Below are 25,097 nucleotides of genomic sequence, written 5' to 3' on the forward strand. Positions count from 1 at the left end.
AGGCTAGCTCCCAGGAAGCCCTCTGTTTTGAAATCATCGCCCCCTCCTCAGTGCCCTTCACTTCAATGTGCCCCCGGGATGGCATGTCAGCTTTCTCTATGATGGTGTCTGTCTCTGACTTGGCTGGCCCTCCTGAGGGAAAGGACCCAGCCAGAGTCCTCTCTGTGTCTTCCACCAGAACCTTCCTGCTCCCAGGAAAGGCCTGGCCTGGCTTAATCAAATCTAATTAAAAAAATCAAAATAACAACCAGTAGGCAATCTGCTAGGCTGATCCAACTGGACATGCTGGTGGCTGAGCAGGTCCTGGAGGCCCTGTCTTGCCAGGTGTTAACTCCTTGTATGCTGGGTCCCAGTGGAGGAAACGGGGCCAGGAGAAAAGCTAGGGCAGGCAGTGGGGGCCCTGACAGACCTCTGGCAGCCTGATTTACCAACTGGCCCAGAAGCATCTCAGTGTTTGACACGGGCATACTGGTGTGCATAGGCTGATATCAGCTGTTGGTCTGGCAGAGTCCATGCCCAAAAAACATTTGTGGACCTGAGCTGAGGGCCAGAATGGATGTGCTTGGTTTCTGACCCATGACATAGTAGCATACAAGGCATGTGGCTTTGCCAGCTGTGTTCCTATGGGCAAGGAACCATGGAGATCTGAGGTCAGAGGTCATCAATCCAGAGGTTCCCCACTGACAGCAATGAGAGACTGTGAGCTATTTCTATTATTTCAAAAATATGAAAGAACACTGTCTTACCTATTTTAAGAATCAGAAAAAAATCGATTGCTACTAAATGGTTAATTACTAGCCCTGATAAACTAGCTTCTGCCCTTCTTGCAGGAATCTAGCTTTGCAGTAATTGCACTGTACTGTTACCCTTTAGTTGTCTGCTTGGCGAAATGGACCAGAATCTTTATGAAAGTGGAAGCTGAGACTGGTCACAATTGTATTCCCAGAACCTAATTCAGCGTTGGGCACAGAGAGACTCTCAATACATATGTGCTGGATGTTTAAAAAGAAGAGTTGATGGCTACTTCAGAGTAAGTACAATTTAATTTGATCAGAAATATCTTTTGAGACTTATAAAATAAAATTGGTCATTGGGACCTGCTGATGAAACCATCATTTTTATTTTTTTTAATTTTTATTTATTTATTTATTTTGTGATGGAGCCTCACTCTGTCGCCCAAGCTGGAGTATAGTGGTGCAATCTCGGCTCACTACAACCTCCGCCTCCTGGGCTCAAGCGCTTCTCCTGCTTCAGCCTCCCGAGTAGCTGGGATTACAGGCATGCACCACCAAGCCCAGGTAATTTTTATACTTTTAGTAGAGACGGGGTTTCACCATGTTGGCCAGGCTGGTCTCGAACTTCTGACCTCAAGTGATCCACCCGTCTTGACCTCCCAAAGTGCTGGAATTGCAGGTGTGAGCCACTGCGCCCAACCAAAACCATTGATTTTAGAGATGGAAAAACTGAGGAACAGGGAAGGGCAGGCCCTTGTTCTAATATGATGTGCCAAGTGAAGATTTAGGGGTCACGTGACTGCACTGGACTTGCAGGTCCACCTCTCACTTGCTGTGTGACTGGACAAAACAAGTTGCCTGACCTCTCCGAACCCTAGATTTTTTAAGTGCAAAGTGGGGAGAACTGCACATCTGAGACCAGAAGTGGGTGTGAGGATTGGCCAGGATGACGTGTAGGTGGTGCCAGGTGATGGCCGTTCCCTCTACACCCCTCATGGCTCCTGGTCCAATGCCTTCCACTGTACCACATAGAGCTCTTTGTTAGTGGGATACAACCAGTCCTGAGGCCACATATTTCAACCCTTCTGTTTCAAGGCCCCCAGCCACAATGCAACAGAACAGAAAGGTACATACATACGCCACGGGGTCATTACTCCGTGTCCCCACGATGCTGAACTTCTTCACATATGAGTTTTCTTTCAGGGCTTCTGCATATGCCTTGAGGGTGGGGACGGGGATATTCTGCACAAAGAAAGGCAACAGAGAGAGTGACCAGAAGCCTCCTCTGGGACAGGCTGAGGCAGGTGGATTAGCCTGGCTACTCTCTGATTCCTGGCAAGTCTCTGGCCAAAAAGCTGAATGGGCCAAAGGTTTAGGCTTTGTCCCAGACGACTGAAATCTGGGGAGAACTTTCTGGTAAACAGATTTAGAAAATCCTCCCTGAAAATTTCAGATAAGACCTGTAACCTCTTTCTTTGTGCACTTGGGGGCCAGAGAAGAGGCAAAAATTAAGGCGTGTAGTATTGTGCAAAGAGCTAGGACTAGGGGTGTGAGAGGGGCTGGAACCTGGCCTTGGTCCCAATGATCGGCAATGTTCCTGACTTGCTAGGTGTCTCTGTGGAAGCCTCCTGCCCTCTCTGGCCCTGTTTCTGGAAAACAGGTAAGGGGGTTGCATATGATACTCTTTAAGAGACACCTACCCCAGGGGGTCTCTGCTCCAGCTGCACATCAGAGACTCCTGGGGAACTTTTACAAAATGGTGATGCTTGGGCCTGCCCAGAACAATAGAATCAGAATCTCTAGGGTCAGGCCTGGGCGTTGGTATATATTTTTTAATCTTCTCAGGTGAAAACCACTGATCTGGTCCAACAGGCTCACAGTGCAGAGGAGAAACTGAGGCCCAGAGGAGGCTGGGGCCTCACAGGGAGATTCCATCCCTCATGTGGCCCTGAGGCAGCATTCACTGCCAGTGGGCAGCATTCTGAATTGTGCCAATGTCTCCTACTGGGCACATGAAAGAAAACATGGCTGTGTTTTTACCAATCTCTCAGAGCGTCACTTTAGCTCCCATGGGAGCAGAGCATGGGGAGGCCAGGTGGGGGTGAACACTAGGGTGCAGGTTTCCAATCTGATGGTGCCGTGGGGCTGGCAGCTGCTTAAAATAAAGTGGAGAAGGAAAGAAAGTGGAGCAGGGGCATGGGGGGCTGGCTTCTAGTCTTACCCCCACCCCCCTCCCAGAACTAATCCACTGGTCTCTGGGCTCAGCAGGTGGGTAGGCAGCTGCATTTGTCTCTGAATTCTTCCTGCGGCGGCCTGTTCAGGGTGAGACTGCCTGTCCACCTGTCCCTCCCCTGCCCCGGGATCACATAAGGAAATGTGCACAGAGAAAAGGGCAGACAGCTTGGGATATCGCTTTGGACATTTTGGCCAACAGCTCCCTTCTGTGGCTGTAAAACAAGGCTGAATATGAACGTGATATAGCAGCAGCGATGGCACAGGGGAGGGACCTGCCCAGGGCCTGTGTTACCCCTGAGCCTAGTGGGCACTGGACTTTTCCAGCCTTGAGATCCCGTGCAGCAGCGTGTGTCTGACTCATGATTTTATCTCGGAGAATCTCTCAGTGTTTTGAATAACATGGCAGGTTTCCAGATCAAAGCTGGGTTGGCCCGTGCTAAACATCTGGGCCTGATATCATCCTCAGAAAGAAACCAGGACTGCCAGATGCACTTGTTTACACTGCCCACCCCTCTTAAAGGCTCCCATTTGCAAAGGTTTTGTCCCTATTCCCAATGCAGAAACACCCAGAATCCAAACAGGACCCTGTTTACTCTGCACAACCAACCCTGGACCGTTTGCATTTGGGTGACATGGTTCCCCCTCCCCCAGCCACACACAGGTAAAGTGAAATAAATGGACCTTACCCGGATATTATTGAGGTTAACTTCTTCAAGTTTTGGGTCGTTGTTCTTTATCCGTTCCAGCGTTTCCTCTACGTCTGTTGAATTTGGTTCTTCGTCGGGCACAGGCTTGTATTGTGTGGGTTTAATCACGCCTAGAGTGACCGATAAAAGGGAGGTGGCTCACAGAAACAAGGGGCTCACTTTCTGCCAACACAAAGATACTGTGGAAGGGAGCATGTGCAGGGTTGGGGCACGTGAGGGCTGCACATCACAGGGGCTGGGTGGGGGTAGGGGGCACCACTCAGAAGAAGCCCCGCAAGGGAGCCAGGAGGCTGGGGTTCTACTTGGACTCTGCCTTTGACGTCCTGCAAGAACTGGGTGAATTACTTAAACTCTCTGAACCTTGGGTCTACATCTGTAAAGCAGGGCTAGTCATTTTCCCGGGGCTCATGACCTCAGTGGACTCTTGGGAGGCTAAGATGAAGCCCGGATGGGAAAGAAATGCATCAATCTTCCAGAGGGAGGAATAATTATTTTTTTTGGCATCCTCATTTCTGTTTGGGGCCAAAATGCCAGCTTTGGAACAATGCAGTGGAGTAATTAAGGCAATGCAATATTGGCACAGGAAAGGACAAAAGGGCTCATGAAACAGAGGAGGCACCTAGAAACAGATCCATGTGGATGATAAAGGCGGGCCCCAAACCAGTGGGGAAAGGATAAATCTTGCAAGGAATGGTGTTGGGACCACTGGATATTAATTCGAAAAAATGAAAGTTTGGTCTCATCCCACAGCACACACAAACATGAACTCCAGGTAGATTAAGAAGTTGAATATAAGGCCAGGTGTGGTGGCTCATGCCTGTAATCCCAGCACTTTGGGAGGCTGAGGCAGGAGGATTGCTTGAGTCCAGGAGTTCGAGACCAGTCTGGGCAATGGTGTGACCTCATCTCCATACAAAATAAACAAAATTAGCCAGGCATGCTGGCATACACCTGTAGCCTCAGCTACTCAGGAGGCAGAGGTGGGAGGATCGCTTAAGCCCAGGAGATCCAGGCTGCAGTGTGTCAAGATTGTGCCAATGCACTCCAGCCTGGCTGACAGAGCAAGACCCTGTCTAAAAAAAGAAAAAGTTGAATATAAAAAGTAAATCTCTAAAACTTTTAGAAGAAAATATAGGAGAACATTTCTATAATACTGGGATAGAGAAGGCCTTTGTAAACAAGACACAAATCCCAGGAGACTCAAAGGAAAGGATGAACAGATTTGGCTATATAACATGTTAAAACTTCTGCAATGAGCCAGAGAACATCAGTGAGTGGAGGAAGCAAGAAGCATGAGGTCCCTCCTGGGGGCGGGCGCATACTCACTGTTGAGCCCCTCCTTGTTCATGATGGAGCTGCTGCTCAGGGCCTGGTAGTACTGCTGGTTACTCATGAGCGTGTGCATGCCCAGGATCGCTGCAGGGACAAGGGAAGGGCTCATGATGTGCCTCTGCAGACAGAAGAGCCTCCTAGGGACCCACACTCCAAACCCCGGGAACTCTGGCTCACAGAAATGGCAAGAAACACTTGCATGAAAACTTCAAAATTTTATTTTACTTTTACTCTCACCTCTATTGATGTGACTCTGAAATCCCCAGCCCCAGCCCAGGCTGCTCTGCCCCTGGCCTCTGATTCCCTGATGTCCTGCTGGCACATCCAGCTCAACGTGGCCAAACCAGAATGGCTCTTTCCAGTGACAGCCTCTTTCTTTGGAAGGCTCTCTTTCCATCTTGTCATCCTGCCTGTCCCTCAGGGTAAAACATCAGGGAATGTGGCACCTTCTCCCCATAAGCCCATTTGACCATCCCAGTGTCTCTGAGATCTGTCCCCCTCCCATCCCATCATCTCCATCCTAATGGAGGCCTGATCATTCTTTGGCTGTATTGTCAAGCTGTGTCATCACGGGTGTCTTGGTCTTGGCCTCTTCCTTCCCTCTACCTCCCAGCATGCAGCACAAAGCAGCTGGAAAGCTCTTTCTGGAAATGCCAACCTGATCTTATTGCTCCCGTGCTCAGCCATTCTTTCATCCATTCATTTGTTCAACATATAATGAGGCCCACCCAGCACTGTGTGCTAGGCTCTGGTGGGGACAGTGGAGAATAAGAAAGACTGGGTCTCCGCTCATGGAGCTGAAACTGTGCTGGGGGAGAGAGGAGCCAAGCAAGTTCCCACACAATGAAAAACCAGCACAGGGTATGCTGAGTGTGGTAGAGGAAAAAGTTCAGTCCTAAGACAGCATAAAAGAGGAACTTGGGATGCGAAGGAGGAGTAAGTGTTGGTCAAGTTAAGAGAAGGGCTATAGAACATTACAGGCAGAGGAATGCAGGTGGGAAAGCCTCGAGGTTTAGAGAGTGGCAGGCCAGTGAGGGAGAAAGGTCAGGTTGGCATTTCAGGAAAGACCTTTCCAGCTGCTCTGTGCTGCATGTTGGGAGGTGGAGAGTAGGAAGAGGCCAAGGCCAGGACACCAGTGATGACACAGCTGTGACAATCACTGCTGGGGGAAACAGGATAGAAGCTGGATGTGTGGCGGTAATAATCAGACGCATGGCAACACCACCCCTCTCACTGAGCACATGCTCTGGGCCAGGGAAGACACTTTGTATCCATCATTCCCAATTTGGCTGCACACTGGAATCACCTGGGGATCTGTTGAAATTCCTGATGCCCAGTCCCACCCTAGACCAATTAACCCAAAATATCTGGGGGTGGAGCTCAGGCACCTGCATTTTTAAAGCTCCCTGGATGGTTTCAATGAGCAGCCAAGGTTGAGAACCATTGCCTGACACTCCCCTCCTTGATCTGCCCAATAACCCTCTGGAGTAGATTTTATTCACCTAGGCAAGGTCAGATTCTACAGGGTCTTCTAGGCTGAGTAAGGAGTTCGGGTGTCTTTTCCTAGGAACAGCCTGGGAAGCCATTAGAGGCTTGAGCAGGAAGTGAGATGGTCTGACCTGAGTTCTGACTATTGTGTTGAGAACTCACTACAGAGGGGAGAGCTGGATGTGGCTGCAGAGCTGTGAGGCTGTTGCAGCTGTCCAGATGGGAGGACAGTGGCTTGTACAGCCAAATCCAAACCCAGAGCCTGGCTTCACAGGCCTTCCCTGGGCTGGCCCCACCTCACCAGTGTTGTTGCACTCCCCCTCCCAACAGCTTCTCTGCTCCAGCTACACAAACAGCCCCTGCTCATAGCTGCTCCTGCTTTTGCTAGTACTCTCCCTTCTGCTGGTGATTCTCTGCACCCACTTGACTTGGAATTTTAGATAAACAACAAATTTTTTTTTTGAGATGGAGTCTCGCTCTGTTGCCCAGGCTGGAGTGCAGTGGCGAGATCTCGGCTCACAGTAAACTCCGCCTCCCAGATTTAAGGAATTCTCTGCCTCAGCCTCCCGAGTAGCTGGGATTACAGGAGTGTCATCCTGTAATTTTTGTATTTTTTATATATACAATATATAAATACTTTATATATATATATACATACAATACAAAAAATATTGTATTTTTTGTCGTCCGGCTAATTTTTGTATTTTTAGTAAAGACGGGGTTTCACCAACTTGGCCAGGTTGATCTTGAACTCCTGACTTCTTGATCCACCACCTTGACCTCCCAAAGTGCTGGGATTGCAGGCGTGAGCCACCTCGCCCGGCCAACACCAAATTTTTTTTTTAGCTAAGTACGCCCCATTCAATATTGGGACATATTTGTTGTTCTCTGAAATTTGAATTCAATTGAACATACTGTATTTTATCTAACAACTCTATGGCCCTATCCTTCAAGACTAGGAGTAACTGTTCCTCCTCCAGGGAGTCTTCCTGGATTCCTCCTCTCCCTCTCTAATTCTCCCACAGCACCTGGTGTATGCCTCAGAATCTATGTGGTGTTAGACATATCTAGATACACGTCTGCTTCTGCTACTAGACTGTAGGCTTCTGGAGGTCAGAGAAGGATATTTTCTCTTCCGCCTCTCCCTGAATACGGTATTTAGCAAATATTTGGTGATGATTTTAAAAAAATATCCAAGTCATTTGATTAGATATGGTTTCCTGTTAGAGACACAATATGGGAGCCCTTAATGAAGAGTCAGGAAACCCAAGTTCCAGCCCTGACCATGCCCCTGATGTCAGTGTGATCTTGGGCAATTCCCCTCCCCTGTCTAGGCTTCAACCTCTCTTTCCAATGAGAGCTTGAGACAAGACCAGTGGCTCTCGGTCAAGGCTGCACACATGGATCACCCAGGGAGCTTTAAGACCATATCAGTGCCTCTCTCCATCCTGGACCAACCAATCAGAATCTCTGGAGATATATATATATATATATATATATATATATATATTTTTTTTTTTTTTTTTTTTTTTTTTTAATTTTTGAGGCGGAGTCTCGCTCTGTGGCACAGGCTGGAGTGCAATGGCATGATCTTGGCTCACTGCAACCTCCACCTCCCGGGCTCAAGCGATTCTCCTGCCTCAGCCTCCCAAGTAGCTGGGATTACAGACACGTGCCACCACATCCAGCTAATTTTTGTATTTTTAGTAGAGACGGGGTTTCACCATGTTGCCCGGGCTGGTCTTGAACTCCTGCCCTCAAGTAACCCACCTGTCTTGGACTTCCAAAGTGCTGGGATACAGGCTGGAGCCACCACGCCCGGCCGATTTTTTTTTTTTTTTTAAACCTCCTCAGGTGATTCTGTTGCTGAGTGAGAGTCGAAAACCACAAGATGAGATGATCTCAAAGTCCTTTCTGTTTCTCACATTCTAAGATTCTTCTCTGCTAAAATTAGACTTGCTTGTTCATCACTAAGAGAACTGGTGGGGAGAGAGGCATCTGCATTTTTTCAAGCTCTCGTGGGTTTTAATTTAGGCTGCATCTACGTGGGCAACAGAAGCTGAGGCCTCAGTCAGCAGCAGGTGAATCAGATCACCAAGAAGGAGTCCCATTCTGGGGCAGGCTCTCCAGCTCCCACGGAGCAGCTCACGGGGGTTCTGGGATGTGCTGGAGTTTCGTACAGGTTTTGCGGGGATCATATAAAAGATGTAGCCTCATATGGCTGACTGGTGTGGCTTAGAGTGGAGAGAGGTGGAAAATAGAAAGTGCATTTGGCACACAGATGCCAGCTTCCTGTGATGGTCTAGAAAAGGGATGGAGGCGGCGAAGTTACAAGAGACTGCTGGGAGACCAAGAGGAAGCAGACCTGCGTTTCAGGCTGAGCCTTGGTATGAATTTTCTGGGTAACCCTGTATAGGTCACTTCCTTTTTGGGGGCTGGGGGGACGCTCAGTTTTCTCACTTGTAAAATGGAGTGTTTAAACTGATCTCTTACCTACCCATAGGACTTAGTGACACAACAATTTCTCATGTTTTTATCCTGTTTGACTTTTACAGTAAGTATCCAGGGGCTGGGCACAGTGGCTCATGCCTGTAATCCCAGCACTTTGGGAGGGCGAGGTGGGTGGATCTCTTGAGGCCAGGAGTTCAAGACCAGCCTGGCCAACATGGTGAAACCCTGTCTCTACTAAAAATACAAAAATTAGCAGGGCATGGTGGCACACGCCTGTGATCCCAGCTACTCGGGAGGCTGAGGCAGGAGAATTGCTTGAACCTGGGAGGTGGAGGTTACAGTGAGCCGAGATCACGCCACTGCACTCCAGCCTGGGCAACAGAGTGAGACTCTGTCTAAAAACAAACAAACAAACAGCATCCAGGGTAGCTGTGGTAGACCCCCCACCCCCAACTTTTCCAGCAAGCTCAAGAGGGAAGAAATGGTTTGCCAAAACCATACAGCAAGGACTCTCATGGCTTTTAAGTTAGTATTCTCATTCACTAGGTCACTAGCAGTTCTAACGTTCTAAAACTTCCCCTTGACTTTGGCATCCTAAGGACAGATAACATATATTTATTCTAGGAGGTTACATATGTTAACAGCAGGGCTAAGAAGAAATAAAACCATTTTGCAGCTCAGAGGAAATTAGAATTACAAAAAGGAAGGACGAAAAGAAGAAAGAAGGGAAAGAGGAAGGAAGGGAAGGGCCCAGCTAGATTTCCACTGATGGGCAGAATGCCTGGGGCTAGTATTACCTTCTGCCAGCCCTAGGCACAAAATCGCAACTTTCCCTCTCACTTGGTTTTGTGCCACACTCCACGTCAACAGGAGTGAGTGACGGGAGAAAACGGCACATCAACATTGCCTGTTGCTTCATTCTTTGTAGATATTGGCAAGGCTGAATTTAGCACTGGGGAACTTGATTTTTTTTTTTTTTAAGTCTAGATCTTCCTCAAAACTCAAAAAGGACTATTTTTGAACTCTGAAAAAGAACATTGAGTTCTGTTTCCTCTCCCTGCCTTGGCAGAGTTCACTCATTTGGTAATTCCACTCAGGACGCAGGGAGATAACAGCACACATCCCCGGCTCCTCCTGCTGCCAGCTGCTCGGGCTGGCTCTGGGCAGATGGCTGGAAGATGTTCTCCTGCATCCCAGGGACAGGTGGGAGAAACTGGCTCCGGCCCAGGACTTGGATGCAGTTGAGCTGCTCCTGGATAAGATACACCCTGCCACTGGCAGGGTAGCAGGACAGGTGCCTAAGCACACGGAAGTAGCCAGAAGCCAGGGGGTGGCCTGGCTAAGCCTGTCTCTGATAGCTGCAAGACCCCCAGGTTGCCAACTGCCCTTGGGGGTGAGTGGCCCAAGGCTGTCCCATCTAAACGATGAGTCTCCCTACCCCACTTCCTTCCTGGGTCCTGCCCCACCTGAAGGGTCCCTAAAGCCAGCCAGCATCACCTCCCTGAGTGGGCAGGGGAGGCACTGCGAATTACAAGTGCTTGCTGACTCCCAGTAGCCTCTGACCTACAACCCTGTAGGCTATGCGCCAAGAACTTAGCCCTGCCAGGAACCTGTGCACTCTGCTTGTTGCCCAGCGGGACGCTTTTAATGTTGAAATCTACATGTTGAAGTGATAAAAGATTTTAAGGTTAAAAAAAAAATACATGTTTCTCGTCTGTCCTCCTCATCACCTCCTGGGCCTCCCAAAGGCAAGGACTGGCTCCTGTTCATCCTAGTATACAGTAGGAGTTCAATAATGTGCACTGGCTTAGTGAGCAGTTAGGTGAATGCATGAGTGATGCACCTCACCCGTGTCACACGTGAGTTAGGAGGGCACACCTGAGCTTGCCCTCCAGGCTCCTCCCATCAGCAGATAGCAAGCCTGCCACGCCACTCCGTTCAGACGGGCCTGCCCTCCCCAGCCCGGAACCGCTGCTCCTGCCGCTCCCAAGCCCTGGACCTTCTCCGCACTTTCTCACTGCTACTCTTCTGCTTCTAGCCTCTTCTCCATAGCTCTTCCCTGGTCTCCCCCAGCCCTACCCCAAGTGCCTCCCTCACACGCTGTACTGATTCTGTTCAGACGCTCACTCTCATTTGTCATTTCATACTCACCTGGTGTTTGTTTAACGTAGACTCTGTGAGGGTGGAAACTGGGCTGTTTTCTTACCATTCTTTTGCCAGGGCCTAGTCCAGAGACTAAATGGACAGCACTGACTGTGTGTGTGAGTGAGCAAGCCAGAGCTGAGCTGATGGAAATGTTCCACTTGGGAGACAGGCCATACCGACTACAGGTGACCTGGCCGCCCCATGTCCTCCTCTCCCTACTCTTCTTCCTCCAGTGAGTCACCCACACTCTTGGCCCCAGTCACCCGCTCTGTGAAAAAGGCTCCAACCACCCACCACTCTCTGGTGGGCCTGCTCCGCCCAGCACCTCCAACACCATGTTCGAAGTCCAGCCTTCATCTCATGCGGAGTTTCTGAAGTCAGCTCTCGGCAGAGCACTCCTCATCAGCCACCCAGCCTGTTTTCTGCTGCCTCAGGCTAGAAAGCCTGGTACCATCTCAGCTGCTCGGCCTCTGAGCCGGCACGAGGAACAGCTGGGCTCTTGGTGAAGCTGCATCTCAGATGCAATCCCACAGCTCTGCCCAGGCCTTGGCCTCATCGAAGACCTGCCTCCTCCATTCCCCCATCCTCCAGAACACCCCCTCCTCTCCACTCAAACTCCTGCTTCCATCTAGCTCTCCCTCATGCCCCTAGTCCCAAGTTTCATCTCCTTGGTGTGGCATCCAGAGCCTTTTCTAATGTGACCCCCTCCCCGGGTCCCCAGCCAACTTCTCCAGCCTTGCCCATCACCCTCTGTTGCCTACCCTCTGTGCTCTGTGTCCTCCCCTACCCTGGAGGGCTTCACTCAGGTGACACTGGGTGATGATGCTGCACATAGGCCCTAGAATGAAGTTGCCTGGGTTTAAACCCTTTGGGCAAGGCATTTAACCACACCTTGCCTACTTTCTCCATCCGTAAAATGGGGACAGTAATAAAATTTCCTTCATAGGATTGTTTTGGTCAATAAATGCAATAAGGTCTTGAGAGCAACTCACATAGAACCTGGGACATGGTAGGTGGTCAAAAGTGTTCAGTCCCTCCTTCCCCAGAGATGCTGCCATCTTTCAAATGTCCAACATCAAATGACAGGCATCCAAGGTTAGCCAGTTAACACTGGTGTAGACTTACAGCTCCCCTCTCCTTCCCAGACTTCGGCAGGATATTGCGTCGTTAAAGATAGCAATAAATAGCCACGCCAACAAAAATAAAGAGAAGTAGTTTCAAGAAAGCCACACAGAAACGTAGCACAGAGTTGCAGCTCTGACCTGGCACAGGAACCGCAGGCGCCGGCAGTCATTTGATAATCCCTTTGAGCTGCCTAATGAGGGGAGTGACGTCATGAAGGGTGATTGGAGGAGAAAGTCCAGGGTAAAAACAGCCCCAGTCCATGTGGAGATGCGGCACCAAGGCATCAGCCACCTCCCTGCCTCACAGATTAACCCGACCTCAAGGGACTTCGGGGAGATGGTTTGGTTGAAGTGTGATGTATAATATACGGGCTCAATGGAGGATCTACTGTGACTCGTGTGGCTTCTGACAGAATAAATCCCTGCCCTAGCAAACTAGGTTCCGGAGTTAAGTGCTACCTTCCCAGCTGGGTGAAGCACTCACTGCTTCTGTACTTCATAGTGAAAGGGAAAACCATTCTCTCTCAGTCCCAATACCCTTCAAGCCATTGCCCTTTGTCCTTCAAATTCCCTGTCTCCTGAGGAAAGGGCTGTCTGGACTTGGGATCTACACACTGGCTTTCCGCATTCACTCCTCAGGTCCCCCAGACCTGGCTTCACCTGTCACCACCCAGAGTGCCCCTTGTGTATAGTTGAGTCTTCTCACTGCCCCTGCACATCCCCCAGTGGCTCCCCCACCCCTGAACGAATGTCACCAAAGTCATGCACAACACTACTCACAAGTCGCAGAAGGCAGCTGTGGCCTGTCAAGTCCCTGGTGCTGGTGCTGGTGCCCTCCCACCTTTGCCGTGGCCTCTGGGCTTACATGCCTCTGAGTCTCCTGGCCAGCCCTGAACCCTCACTCCGTCTCTGTGGCTCCTGCATCCAATTCTGCCCATCTTGATTTGGCCTTTGGTTCTCAGCCTATTTGTGGCTAACTGATCCACATTCTAGCTTTGCCCCATTTCCACGATTTGCACCCACGCCCCCAACCCCCACCACCAAAGGCTTCTACGAGGGCCATGTATTCTTTCTGGAGCTTGACAACACTAACGATGCCCAAATCTCTATCTTGAATGGGAACCCCCTGTAGCACTCCAGAACTTCCTATACAACTGACCCTACTTGGGTGGCCCACAGGTGCCTCAAGTGCCACAGGTTGTAAACTGAACTCTGTATCTCCCCTATTCCTGCTCCTCCCTTGCCATCCATCACTAATGGCACCAACACCACTTAGTGTCTGAGGTTACCCTGCTTGACTCTTCTACCTCACTCTCACAGCCAATCAGTCACAGGCATCTCCTTCTACCCTCTCCCCTGCCCACCTGCCTCGAGCCTTTCCCCACCCCGCCCACCCTCCTGCCATCACCTGGGCTATGATTAGCAGTCTCCAAGCCTGCAGAATAAAAACCCACCCACTCCCTGGATCAGAGAGCACAGTAGGTGGGGAGGGAGTGCACAAGGTGCCGGATGTGGCCAGAGCCTGACCTTCCTGTGGGGATGGAACACCACAGCAGTGGGACAGAGACTAGACAGGAGCAGCAGAGAAGTCGGGGGTGGCGGGGAGGGGGGCAAAGGGCTCTGAATATCAGGCCACCTTCTGGAGTTTTGGGGGTAGTTTGTGAAGATCGTATGGAAACACATATGAAGATGGAGGGCATGGGGCAAATATGCGATATACAAGGGTGACCCCTCAAAGCTGGCTCACTGAGCCAATTGCAGGCAAAGTGGAAAGTTGCAAAAATCAAGCCCTTAGTGAGCCTCCCAAGCCAAAGACACCAGAGGCCCTCTGTCTGTTTTCCCTCTGTCCTCTCTTCCCAAATGGTTTGGGCAGGATTCAACGCTAATGGCTGGGAAAGGGCATCTGTGGGCTCTCCCTGAGATACACCCACGTCCCTCTGGCATGGGGTCTCATGGCAACAGCAGATGGCTCCCTGGTGTGGTGGGTTTGCGTGGTTTTCTCTCTATTTTCCTTGTTTTGGTTTTTGAGAATGGATTGTTGTTTGAACACTCTCGGTCTCCTCTAGTTCTTGTTAGAAATAGAGAAGGTGTTCATGCTGAAATGAGCCCTGCAAGGCTCCCTGCAGATGTGGGTCAAATCCTTCTGGAGGATGTGGAAAGCTCCTGGAACGCCTCTTACCTGCAATGTCACAGAGTTCTGCATCTGAAGCATTTGCCAAGGCTTCCTCCAGCTCCGGTTCCAGCGTCACACTTTCCAGCACAGGATCCAGTGGCTTCTGCTTAGGAACCCAGACCTTTCCTGAAAACACACAGGGGACCTGTCACGGGAGTGGCTGCAATGGAGCAGCCTCTGGTGATGGTCCTGTGTGGACCATTGTAGAGCCCTGTGGGTCCCTCCATGCTGAGAGTCCCTTCAGGTTTCTCCCTCTGGGGACCAACTTCTCCAAAGAACAGGAATCAGGGATCTCCAACACAGCACCCCTCACACTTGAAAAGAATGATTTTATAACTTGGTCCAAGCTGACTACCCTCTATCAAAAGCACTGGTCATGACCAAACAATCTGTAAGTAGGAAAAAAATATGAAAGAAAAATATAATAGAATGCCAGGGTATGGGATACCTTAACCAAAGGTTCTGAGACCTTGGGAAATGAGAGAAAAATGTATAAACATTTCTAAACAAACAAATAAAATATGAAAAGGGAGAAAAATAATGCATCCTTGCCTCATTATCATATTTTTAAAGTGTCAGATTCATAACAGAATAAGGGGAGTAAAGAGGTACATATGAGGACAGTCACTGTCATGCCCACCCATAGGAACTGGTGAAGAAATTATGGTGCATCCATACAATGGACTTCCAGCAGTTAGTATAAAGGATGATGGCGATTGCTACTTACTAAGAAGGAGAATGCCTAGGAAAAATGTTGTGTGAAAAAGGCAAGCTTACAAAGTAGCATGAACAATTTAATTCCATTTATGAGAAATTGCATATGTATATTTATTTACTCAACAACATTTATTGAGTGCTTCCTATGTGCCAGGCACCTTTCTGGGGGCTAGGGGACAGCAGTGAGTAAAATCCTCAAAAGCTTCTGATGTAGTGAAAGGAGAGAGATAATAAACGTATAAAGATATGGAATGGTATTAAGCATTATGGAGGAAGACAAAGCAGGACAAGGGCCTAGAAGATGACAGGATGGGTTGTGGGTGGGGTGGGCACCGCTGTTTTGGGAAGGCTAGTCAGAGGACGCCTCACTGAGATGACAGCCTGTGACCTGGGACCTGATAGAAGTGAGGAAATGATCCCCTAAGATCAGGAACAAGACAAGGGTGCCCACTTTTACTGCTGCTATTCAACATTGCACTGGAAGTTTCAGTCAGAATAAATAGACAGGAAAAAGAAGTCAGTGGAATCCAAACTGGAAAGGAAGAAGTAAAATTGTTTCTATTTGTAGAAGACATAATCTTATGTATAGAAAACCCTGAATTTCCACACAAAAAAACCTATTAGAACTAACAAAGTCAGCAATATTGCAGGGTACAAGATCAACATACAAAAATTAGCAGTGTTTCTGTACATCAGCAATGAAAAATTTGAAAAGGAAATTAAGAAAACAATTTCATTTGTAATACATCCAAAGAATAAAACTTGGGAATAAATTCAACCAAAGGGGTGAAAGACTTGTACAATGAAAATTATAAAACATTACTGAAGGAAATTAAAGACCTAAATAAATGAAAAAATATTTTAAGTTCTTGGATTGGAACACTTAACATTATTAAGATGGCAATGCTACCAAAAGCAATCTACAGATCCAATATAATCCTTATCAAAGTTCCAACAGTCCTTTTCCCAGAAACAGAAAAGGTGATCCTTAAATTCATATGGAATTACGGGCCACAAATGCCAAAACAATCTTGAAAAAGAGCAAAGTTAGAGCACTCATACTTATTGATTTCAAAACTTACTAAAAAGCTAAACAGCGTAGTGCTGGCATAAGGATAGATAGATAGACAATGAAATAGAATTCAGAGTCCAGAAAGAAACCCAAACATCTATAGCAAATTGATTTTCAACTAGGGTGCAAGGTGCATTCAATGGGGAAAGAATAATCGCTTCAACAAATGGTATTGAGACAACTGAATATCCACAAGCAAGAGAATGAAGTTGGACCCCTATTTCACACCATATGTAAAGTTGAACTCAAAATGGAATGACTTAAATATAAGTTAAGACTATAAAATTCAGGCTGGGCGCAGTGGCTCATGCCTGTAATCCCAGCACTTTGGAAGGGTGAGATGGGCAGATCCCCTGAGGTCAGGAGTTCGAGACCAGCCTAGCCAACATGGCAAAACCCCATCTCTACTAAAAATACAAAAATTAGCCGGGTGTGGTGGTGCGTGCCTGTAGTCCCAGCTACTCAGGAGGCTGAGGCAGGAGCATCACTTGAACCCGGGAGGTGGAGGTTGCAGTGAGCCAAGATTGTGTCACTGTACTCCAGCCTGGGAGACAGAGCAAGACTCCATCTAAAAAAAAAAAAAATATATATATATATATATAATTCTTAGAAGAAAACATAAGGGTATGTCTCTATGACCTTAGAATTGGCAGTGGAGTCCTAGATATGATAACAAAAACACAAGCAACAAAAGAAAAAATAGATCAACTGGACTTCATCAGAATTTAAAAGTTTTGAGCATCTAAGGATACTATCAAGAAATTGAAATGACAATATACAGAAGGGGAAAAATATTCACAAATCATATATGTGATAAGGTCTAGTATCTAGAATACAGAAAGAACTTTTACAACTCAACAACAAAAGGAAAAACAACCCAATTTAAAAATGGGTAAAAGACTTGAATAAACATTTCTCCAAAGAGGATGTACATATGGCCAACAAGCACATGAAAAGATGCTCAACATCATGGCTTGTTAGGGAGATGCAAATCAAAACTACAATGAGATACCACTTCACACCCATGAGGATGGCTACAATTTTAAAAAATGGAAAATTCATGTTGGCAACAATTTGATAAATTGGAGCCCTCGTGCATCGCTGATTGGAGTGTAAAGTGGTATGGTTGCTATGGAAAAGAAGTTTAGCAGTTACTCAAAAAATTAAACATAGAATTACTATATCATTCACCAATTCCACCCATAGGTATATACTCCCAAAGAATTAAAAACAGGTATTCAAACAAATACTTCTACAAGAATGTTCAAATCAGCATTAATCACAATAGCCAGAAGGTGGAAATAACTGGCATGTTTACCAGTGGATGAATGGATACACAAATTGTGGAATATCATTCAGGTATAAAAAGGAATAAAGCACTGATTCGTGCTACAACATGGATGAGTCTGGAAAACATTGTGCTCAGTGAAAGAAGCCAGACACACAAAGTCACATATTGTATGATTTCATTTGTAGAAAATATACAAAATAAGTAAATCCATAGATACAGATTGGTGGTACTAGGGGCCGGGGCAGAGGGAGTGGGAGAGTAACTAACTGTAATAGGTACAGGGTTTTATTTTGGAGCAATAAAAGTGTTTTGGGCCTTGATAGAGGTGGTGGTTGCACAATGTTGTGGATTGTTCATTTTTAAATGGTTAATTTTATGTTATATAAGTTTTACCTCAATTTACAAAAACCTACACAGCTCACAGTAGCTGTTGATGGAGGATAAGCTGAAGGGAGGGCGGGTGGAGGTACGGAGATGATTAGGAGGTCGGTGTGGGTGCAATACCAGGGTCGTAGTGGTGAAGGTTGAGAGGGAGTGGGAAGCGCATAGAGAAATGTCCAGAAAGATATTCCCTAAAATGGGATCAGTGCTTATTTTCAGTGAGGAAATGATTGTGAATTAATTAGCTTTATTGTGTAAACTGTTTACAGCAAATATCAATTACCTCTATCAGCAAAACACACAACAGAATCATTTGGGGAAAAAATGTATCATAACCTCTGTTAATATCAGATTCCAGGGATCCAGAAAAGAGGAAAACACACAAGGAAAATAAAACCCCTAAAAAGGAACTCAAGTATTAAAATGACTAATGCAATGGCTGAGATGAATATTCAATAAATATTTAAGACCTGTGGTTTATTATACCCCATAACAGGTTCCTCCAGTGAGGATGGCGACTCTGAGCCACTGTAAGAGGTACCTAGACTTCTTCCCTTCATCTTACTAGTGGCATGTGAATGTGATGGCTGGAGCTTCAGCAGCCACATAGACCATGAGGACAAAGACAGGTTGTAGGGGTGGCAGAATGAAAAGCCGGAAAGGGTTGTGATCCACGATGCTAAGGAATATGCCTTACTAGCCCTGGAAAGCCTAAGAAAATTAAATTCCTTGATTAAGTCTCTGTTACTTTTATTTTTCCCCCCAGCACATGCAGCCAAATCTAATTCTAATGAAAACATCCTGCCTGGAGCTATATTCTGGTCTCTCCCACTTGAATGAGAAGGCCTCCCTTTCCAAATTCCTCAGGGCTTTGTGCCAGTTTATGGCTCTTCCCACATACTATCAGGTCTTGCGGTGTGGGGTGCTGTTTCCCAGCAGCCCAAGCTGACTGTAGGCCTGGTGTGGGGGAAGTGCTTGGTAGAGGCTGGAGTGAATGGCCCTGAGCCTGCCAGTCAGAGCTGGAGGGTCTCCTGCCCCACTGGCTCTGAGACCTCCACTTATTCAAGTCATAAGAACTCCAACAACTAGCATTCAAATACTCCAAGATGATGATGATGATGATGACGATGATGATGAGCCTTTTGGGCTTGTTGCTGTATGGAAGTAGAATGAATGCTAACTATTCTCCTTGGTCAGCCTGGATTTTCATGAAGACAGTCCAGCTCTGGGAGGCTAGAGAGCTTTTCCCAGCTCTGCCCAGTCCAGAGCTGGAGGAGTGGCAGGACTGATTTGTGTACCGTTCAGACTCCCTTCCCCATCCCTCACACCATCCTCCAGGTCCTCCCCTGGGAGGGGTGTGGGTACATGAGGAAGTGGACGCCAGCAATGACTCACCTCGCTAGGTGTCCACCCAGGTCTGCTGCCCATCCCCACTCCCTGCCCTCGTCCTCACCTTCTCTCCTGCCACCCCCTCCAGGATCCCTCTGACCACGCGATCCTTTCAAAATTCAGAAGTTCTATAATCTAGATGCCCCTTAGGCCTCCCTGGACTTCCAGTTTTCAGTGAAACCTGGACTGAGCTCCAAGTCCAGGATCTGGAATGGTTCGAAGTCCTCTGCACAATGTCTACCCCTATGTGCGTCCTCATTTTATGAAGCAGCTACTTAGTGCCGGGCATTGTGCAAATGCAACTGCGATACAGGGGAGCCAGCCACAGATGTGGACCCGGGGCTCACGATGCTTGCATTCTTAGGGGTGGAGGGAATGGAAGAGACTGAAAAGAAACAATTAATTACACAATTAATTAATTAGAATTAGTGCTTTCATTCAACAAATATTTATTAGGTGCCTTCTATGTGCTACGGATTTATTAGGTGCCAGGAACAAAATGATGAACAAGACAGATATGGTCTTTGCATTCCTGTAGCTGGTATTCTAATGAAGTAGTGCACAAATCCATTAAACATTTATTTAATTTTAGCTCATCCATTCATCCAACAACTCTCTACTCACCCCTACTATATGGCAGGCCTCGCACTGGCTGCATGCTGGGAGTACCACTTGAGCAAAAGCAGCCCAAGTGGTTGCCCTCAGGGAGTTTACAGGCTAGTGAGAGAGACAGATGAAAAATAAAGAGATGCTGATAAGATGTGAGTTGCTCTGAAGGACACACGTAGGCTCCTGTGTTGGAAAATAACCAAGCCAGGAAGTTGGAGAGGGACTGCCTGTCCTGAACAGAGTAGACAGGGATGGCTTCCCTGAAAGAGAAGACTGTACAGTTGAGACCCAAAGGACAATAATAACAACTAATACTTAAGTAGAATTCATTTCCTGCCAGATGCTGTTCTAAGCGCCTGACAGAGATCTGAACTCACTTAACCTTCATTACAACCTCATGAGGCTGGTATTTTCATCATCCCTGTTTTACAGAGAAGAAAATGGAGGCACAGTAGGTTAAAACATTTACATATGTTCACACAGCTAGTAAGTGGTAGTGCCAGGATTGCAACTCAAATAGATGTAGCTCCAGGCTGTTTCTGACTATTATATCTTACCAGGCAGGAGGAGCCAGCCATGAAGAAGACAGCATGGAGCTGGGCAGCAGGACCAGCACTCCAGGCATAGGGAGTATGTGCAAAGGTCCTGAGGTGGAAAGTTTGAGAACAGCAGAAGGAGGCCTGTGGAACAATGGGATGAGGGGGATATTGGAGGGGGGGCAGAGGGTTTGGAGAGCAACGGGAAGTCTTAGAATGGATGGTCAGGGAGGCCCTCTCTGTTTCCTGGGGCCTTCAAGATGGCTTGCCTCAGGCTGGAGCAGAGAGTATAATGGGACAGACGAAGGAAGGGAAGCTGCAGCTGCCAGAGAGAGGAACTTTGGAGAAAGAGCAGAGAGAATCTGGGTGGAGATGGTTAGTGCATCTCTAGTCCCTGGTTTGCATAGGATGGTCCCTGCTTAGGCTTCATGTCCTGATGTCTTTTTTTTTTTTTTTTTTTTTTTTTTTTTTGGAGACGGAGTCTTACTCTGTTGCCCAGGCTGGAGTGCAGTAGTGCGATCTTGGCTCACTGCAACCTCCACCTCCTGGGTTCACGCGATTCTCCTGCCTCAGCCTCCTGAGTAGCTGGGACTACAGGCTCGTGCCACCATGCTCGGCTAATTTTTGTATTTTTAGTAGAAACAAGGTTTTGCCATGTTGGCCAGGCTGGTCTTGAACTCCTGACCTCAGGAGGTCTGCCTGCCTCGGTCTCCCAAAGTCCTGATGTCGTTATTAACAGTTTCTTCTTTTACTCTCAAAACTGTTTAGGTTTGCGTAAAAAAATAATCAGGACATCCTAGTGAAAGAGGGTTTAGGGAAAAGTTTTGCTGATTTGAGTGGATAGGAGTCTTTCCTCAGTCTACCCCCAAAACTTCATGAAATCTACATCATCCATAGATGCTTTTGAAGTTGGGTTTGGGTGTTTTGGCCAGGCAGGGATGAGGACAAGGAGGCCCAGTCACATTTGGCCCAACACAGGGCCTGGCAGGGCCTGGCATACAGTCGGTACTCAATGGTGCATGGGGAGTGGCATATTATAACAGCAACATTGTTCAGTACCTCGTTTTTCCCCTGTGTAGGGGACCAGATCTTCTCGGTCCTTAAACTCCTTTGCTTGCTTTTCCAAGTGATCCAAGAGCTCCTCTCTTTTAAAGGGGCCCGTGGGCGCCTTGGTGGTCTGATCCTTCTGCCTCAGGCCTGCAGGCAGCAGTGCATTCTACATTGGAGGTTGTGGGGAGCAGGAGAGAGAGAAAGAGAGAGAGAGAAAGAGAGAGTGGTCAGCTGCTGAAGACTTGCACTTCTCCAGAAACTCATCATCGAACAGAAGGGACCTCAGAGCTCATGGAATCCATGGTGTTCCTCGTTTTACATGTAAGGAATCTGAAACCCCAGGACAGGGAGGGACTTGTCCAAGGTCAAAGGCAGACAAGGGGCAGAGAGAGGCTAGGACTCAGGTCTTAATCCTCCAGCCCATCCCTGCCTCTAACATTTTTGAAGGAGAGGAGGTGAGGGGTCAAGGCAGCCGACTCCAGTCTGAGCACAGAGGGCACTGAAAGAGCATCTGCTGAGTGATGAATATGATTGAGTTGTTGTTTGGATGCATAAAGATATTCACAGGAGTTGAGTTGAGTATCAGGTGGCTCCGGAGAGAGAAGAAGCCAAAAGGGGGTTAAGCTGGGGCCCTGGATGGAGAATCAGGCAGGAAGAGGCAGACCAAAAAAAAAGCTGGAGAAAGGCCCAGGAAAGCAGCGAGGTGAGCAGTGCCCTGCAGAGCTAAGAGGAGGACGGGGCATGCTCTCTGGCCACAGTCCCTGCTGGCCCTACCCGCTGCCTTCTAACCTCCTGACGGGTCTGTGCTCACAACACACTGGTGGTTAAATATTTTGAACGTCGCCCCTGGAGATGGGTATCTCAAGAAACATAACATCAACCAATTGTTCCCTTCTCTTCTTCAAACATAAGCAGGCTTCTAGGTGTGGGCTTACTGCTAAAGCAGATTCCTATTGGGGGGATTGGAGTTATCCTCATGGGCTTCACTTTAACTCAGCCCCCAGTACCTTAGGGAGTCAAAGAAGTTTATAGCTGCAAGGATGCTTAGAGATCATCAGTGCACACACTCTCCCATTAGGGGAACTGAGGCACGGAGCAAGGAAAGATTTGCCCAAGGAATTTCAGGACGGATCTAGAACAAAAACCAGGGTTCTTCTTCAGATTTACGGGAGGAGGATGACCATTTCTAATCGTTGTGTGCCCCCTGTTCCCTGCATTTGCAGAGCTAGGGGAATACATGGGTGGCTGGTATGGGCAGAACATCACCCAAAAGATATGCACCCTCAAACTGACTAAACTGAAGAGTCATTCCACCTCCAACCTTTTTTTTTTTTTTTTTTTGAGATGGACTCTCGCTCTGTTGCGCCCAGGCTGGAATGCAGTGGCGCGATCTTGGCTCACTGCAACCTCTGCCTCCCAGGTTCAAGCGATTCTCCTGCCTCAGCCTCCTGAGTGGCTGGGATTACAGGTGCCCGACACCACGCCCGGCTAATTTTTTGTATTTTTAATAGAGACGGCGTTTCACCATATTGGCCAGGCTGATCTCGAACTCCCGACCTCAAGTGATCTGCCTGCCTCAGCCTCCCAAAGTGCTGGGATTACCGTTCCCAGCCCCACTTCCAATCTTTGTACCATTAAAATGCATATCTTCAGTCACTGTCACAAACTCCATATCCTTTTCTGAAAGCCGACTCTGTGAGGGGAATGTTATCAGGCATATGAAGATCACTGTATGCTTGGCACATAGAGGGATACAGCTTGGGAGGGAATACTACTGTTTAAGGAATCTTTTTAATTTTTTTTACTTTTTTTTTTTTGAGACAGAGTCTTTCTCTGTCACCAAGGCTGGAGTGCAGTGGTGTGATCTCGGCTCAATGCAACCTCCGCCTCCCGGGTTCAAGCAATTCTTCTGCCTCAGCCTCCCGAGTAGCTGGGACTACAGGCGCATGCCACCACACCTGGCTAATTTTTGTATTTTTAGTAAAGACAGGGCTTCACCATATTGGCTAGGCTGGTCTTGAACTCCTGACCTCATGATCCACCCACCTCGGCCTTCCTAAGCCCTGGGATTACAGGCATGAACCACCACATCTGGCCTAACTAATGCATCATTTTTTAAAAGGTGTACTATGCATAACACCACAGTGCTGTTTCAGTAAGAGTCGTGGCTGTAAGATCAGGAGACCGGGGTGTGATCCTGCCTCTGGGAGGGCTGTAAGTGAGCAGGGCCCACCCAGCACAGAGCCCGGACAGACAGATAATGGGCTTGGCAGGTGGTGCTGGTGTACTTGCAGACAGATTTAGGCCACAGATCAAAAGAGACACTGGGAGTTGGAGCTTTTTATGAGAGGACAGTAGGTAGAAAATCAAGGCCTGACTGACTTTGGGGTGGGGGGCATCAGGAACATAAGTGATGCTCCACACATCCCAGTTTTCCTTAAGCAGCAGTTCTCAGATATTGTCCACCATGATAGGCAGGACAGGTGATGCTCCCAGGTGAGCCATGCTTCTGTGGGCATGTCCCAGGTTTGATGGGACTTCCTGTAGCTAGCTGTGTGTGCCCATGCCTTCTCGTCCACAGCAGGGAGCTTACGGTGATGCAAGAGAGTGACACGATACCTCACTGCCCTGCAAACATCAATGTGTGACTACCCATAATGAATAATCCAAAGTCTTTGTGACATGCCTGCACTTCACAGTTGACCCTACATCAGGCTTAAGCCCTGACTTGGAGTAATAATGATCCAACTACACAATCTTGGGCAAGTCCCCTAAATCTCATTGTGCCTCAGTTTCCATGGCTGTAAAATGTGAATAATGAGAGTTGCTCTCTCATAGAGTGGTTGAGAAAATTAAACTAGATAATGCAGAAAGTGTGCTCAGCACGGTGCCTAACATAGTAAACGGTCAAAAATTATTACTTATGATCCCTTCTATTGTTATATAATCAGGTAAAATATATGTTAATAGGAGATTGGTTACCCAAATATGTATGTTTAACAGGGAATGTATTATCCAAATATAAATTCAAAAAACTAAAACACACAATTATAAAATGAATTAAGCAGTGAAAGCAAGTGCTCATGCTTCTTAAGGATCCCCACAGGGAAGGCCTACAGATTTTCATTACCATAAAGGGTTTTAATGGCAGTAAGATGCTGGGGCATGTTCTGGCCCCAGAAAGACTAAGTATTGCGATAGAAGAAATTCAGGGGTCGTAACTGAGGGGAGAAGGGTTTGCAAACTCTCATCTCTTTTCGAATCTATCTGGTAGAGGCCACGGATTTAGTTAAAGCAGAGTTTCTCAACCTCAGCACAACTGACATTCTGGGCTGGACACTTCCTTGTTGTGGAGGCCACTCTACCCACTGGAGATTGTTTAGCAGCCTTTCTGCTCTCTATCTCCTAGATGCTAGTAGCACTGCCCCCAGTTGTGACAACCAAAAATGTCTCCAAACATTGCCACATTTCTTTTATTTTCTTCCTTTTTTTTTTTTTTTTTTTGAGATGGAGTCTCACTTTGTTGCCCAGGCTGGAGTGCAGTGGTGTGATCTCGGCTCACTGCAACCTCTGCCTCCCGGGTTCAAGCAATTCTGTCTCAGCCTCCCCAGTAGCTGGGACTACAGGTGCCCACCACCATGCCCGGCTAATTTTTGTATTTCT

General features: G+C 47.7%; 1 protein-coding gene across 1 annotated transcript in view; it reads right to left on the reverse strand.

The window, feature by feature from the left end:
- Positions 1-25,097, reverse strand: part of TMOD1 (tropomodulin 1) — a 100,087-nt gene that overhangs the window by 33,910 nt on the left and 41,080 nt on the right. The window contains exons 3-7 of the mRNA XM_003312195.5: positions 21,444-21,600; positions 14,396-14,515; positions 5,003-5,092; positions 3,656-3,786; positions 1,869-1,976 (exon numbers count right to left, since the gene is read on the reverse strand). Of these exons, the coding sequence (XP_003312243.2) occupies positions 1,869-1,976; positions 3,656-3,786; positions 5,003-5,092; positions 14,396-14,515; positions 21,444-21,600 (606 nt within the window). The remainder of the gene's footprint in view (positions 1-1,868; positions 1,977-3,655; positions 3,787-5,002; positions 5,093-14,395; positions 14,516-21,443; positions 21,601-25,097) is intronic.

This window comes from Pan troglodytes, chromosome 11 (assembly GCF_028858775.2).
Source record: "Pan troglodytes isolate AG18354 chromosome 11, NHGRI_mPanTro3-v2.0_pri, whole genome shotgun sequence".
NCBI classification, from domain to species: Eukaryota; Metazoa; Chordata; class Mammalia; order Primates; family Hominidae; genus Pan; species Pan troglodytes.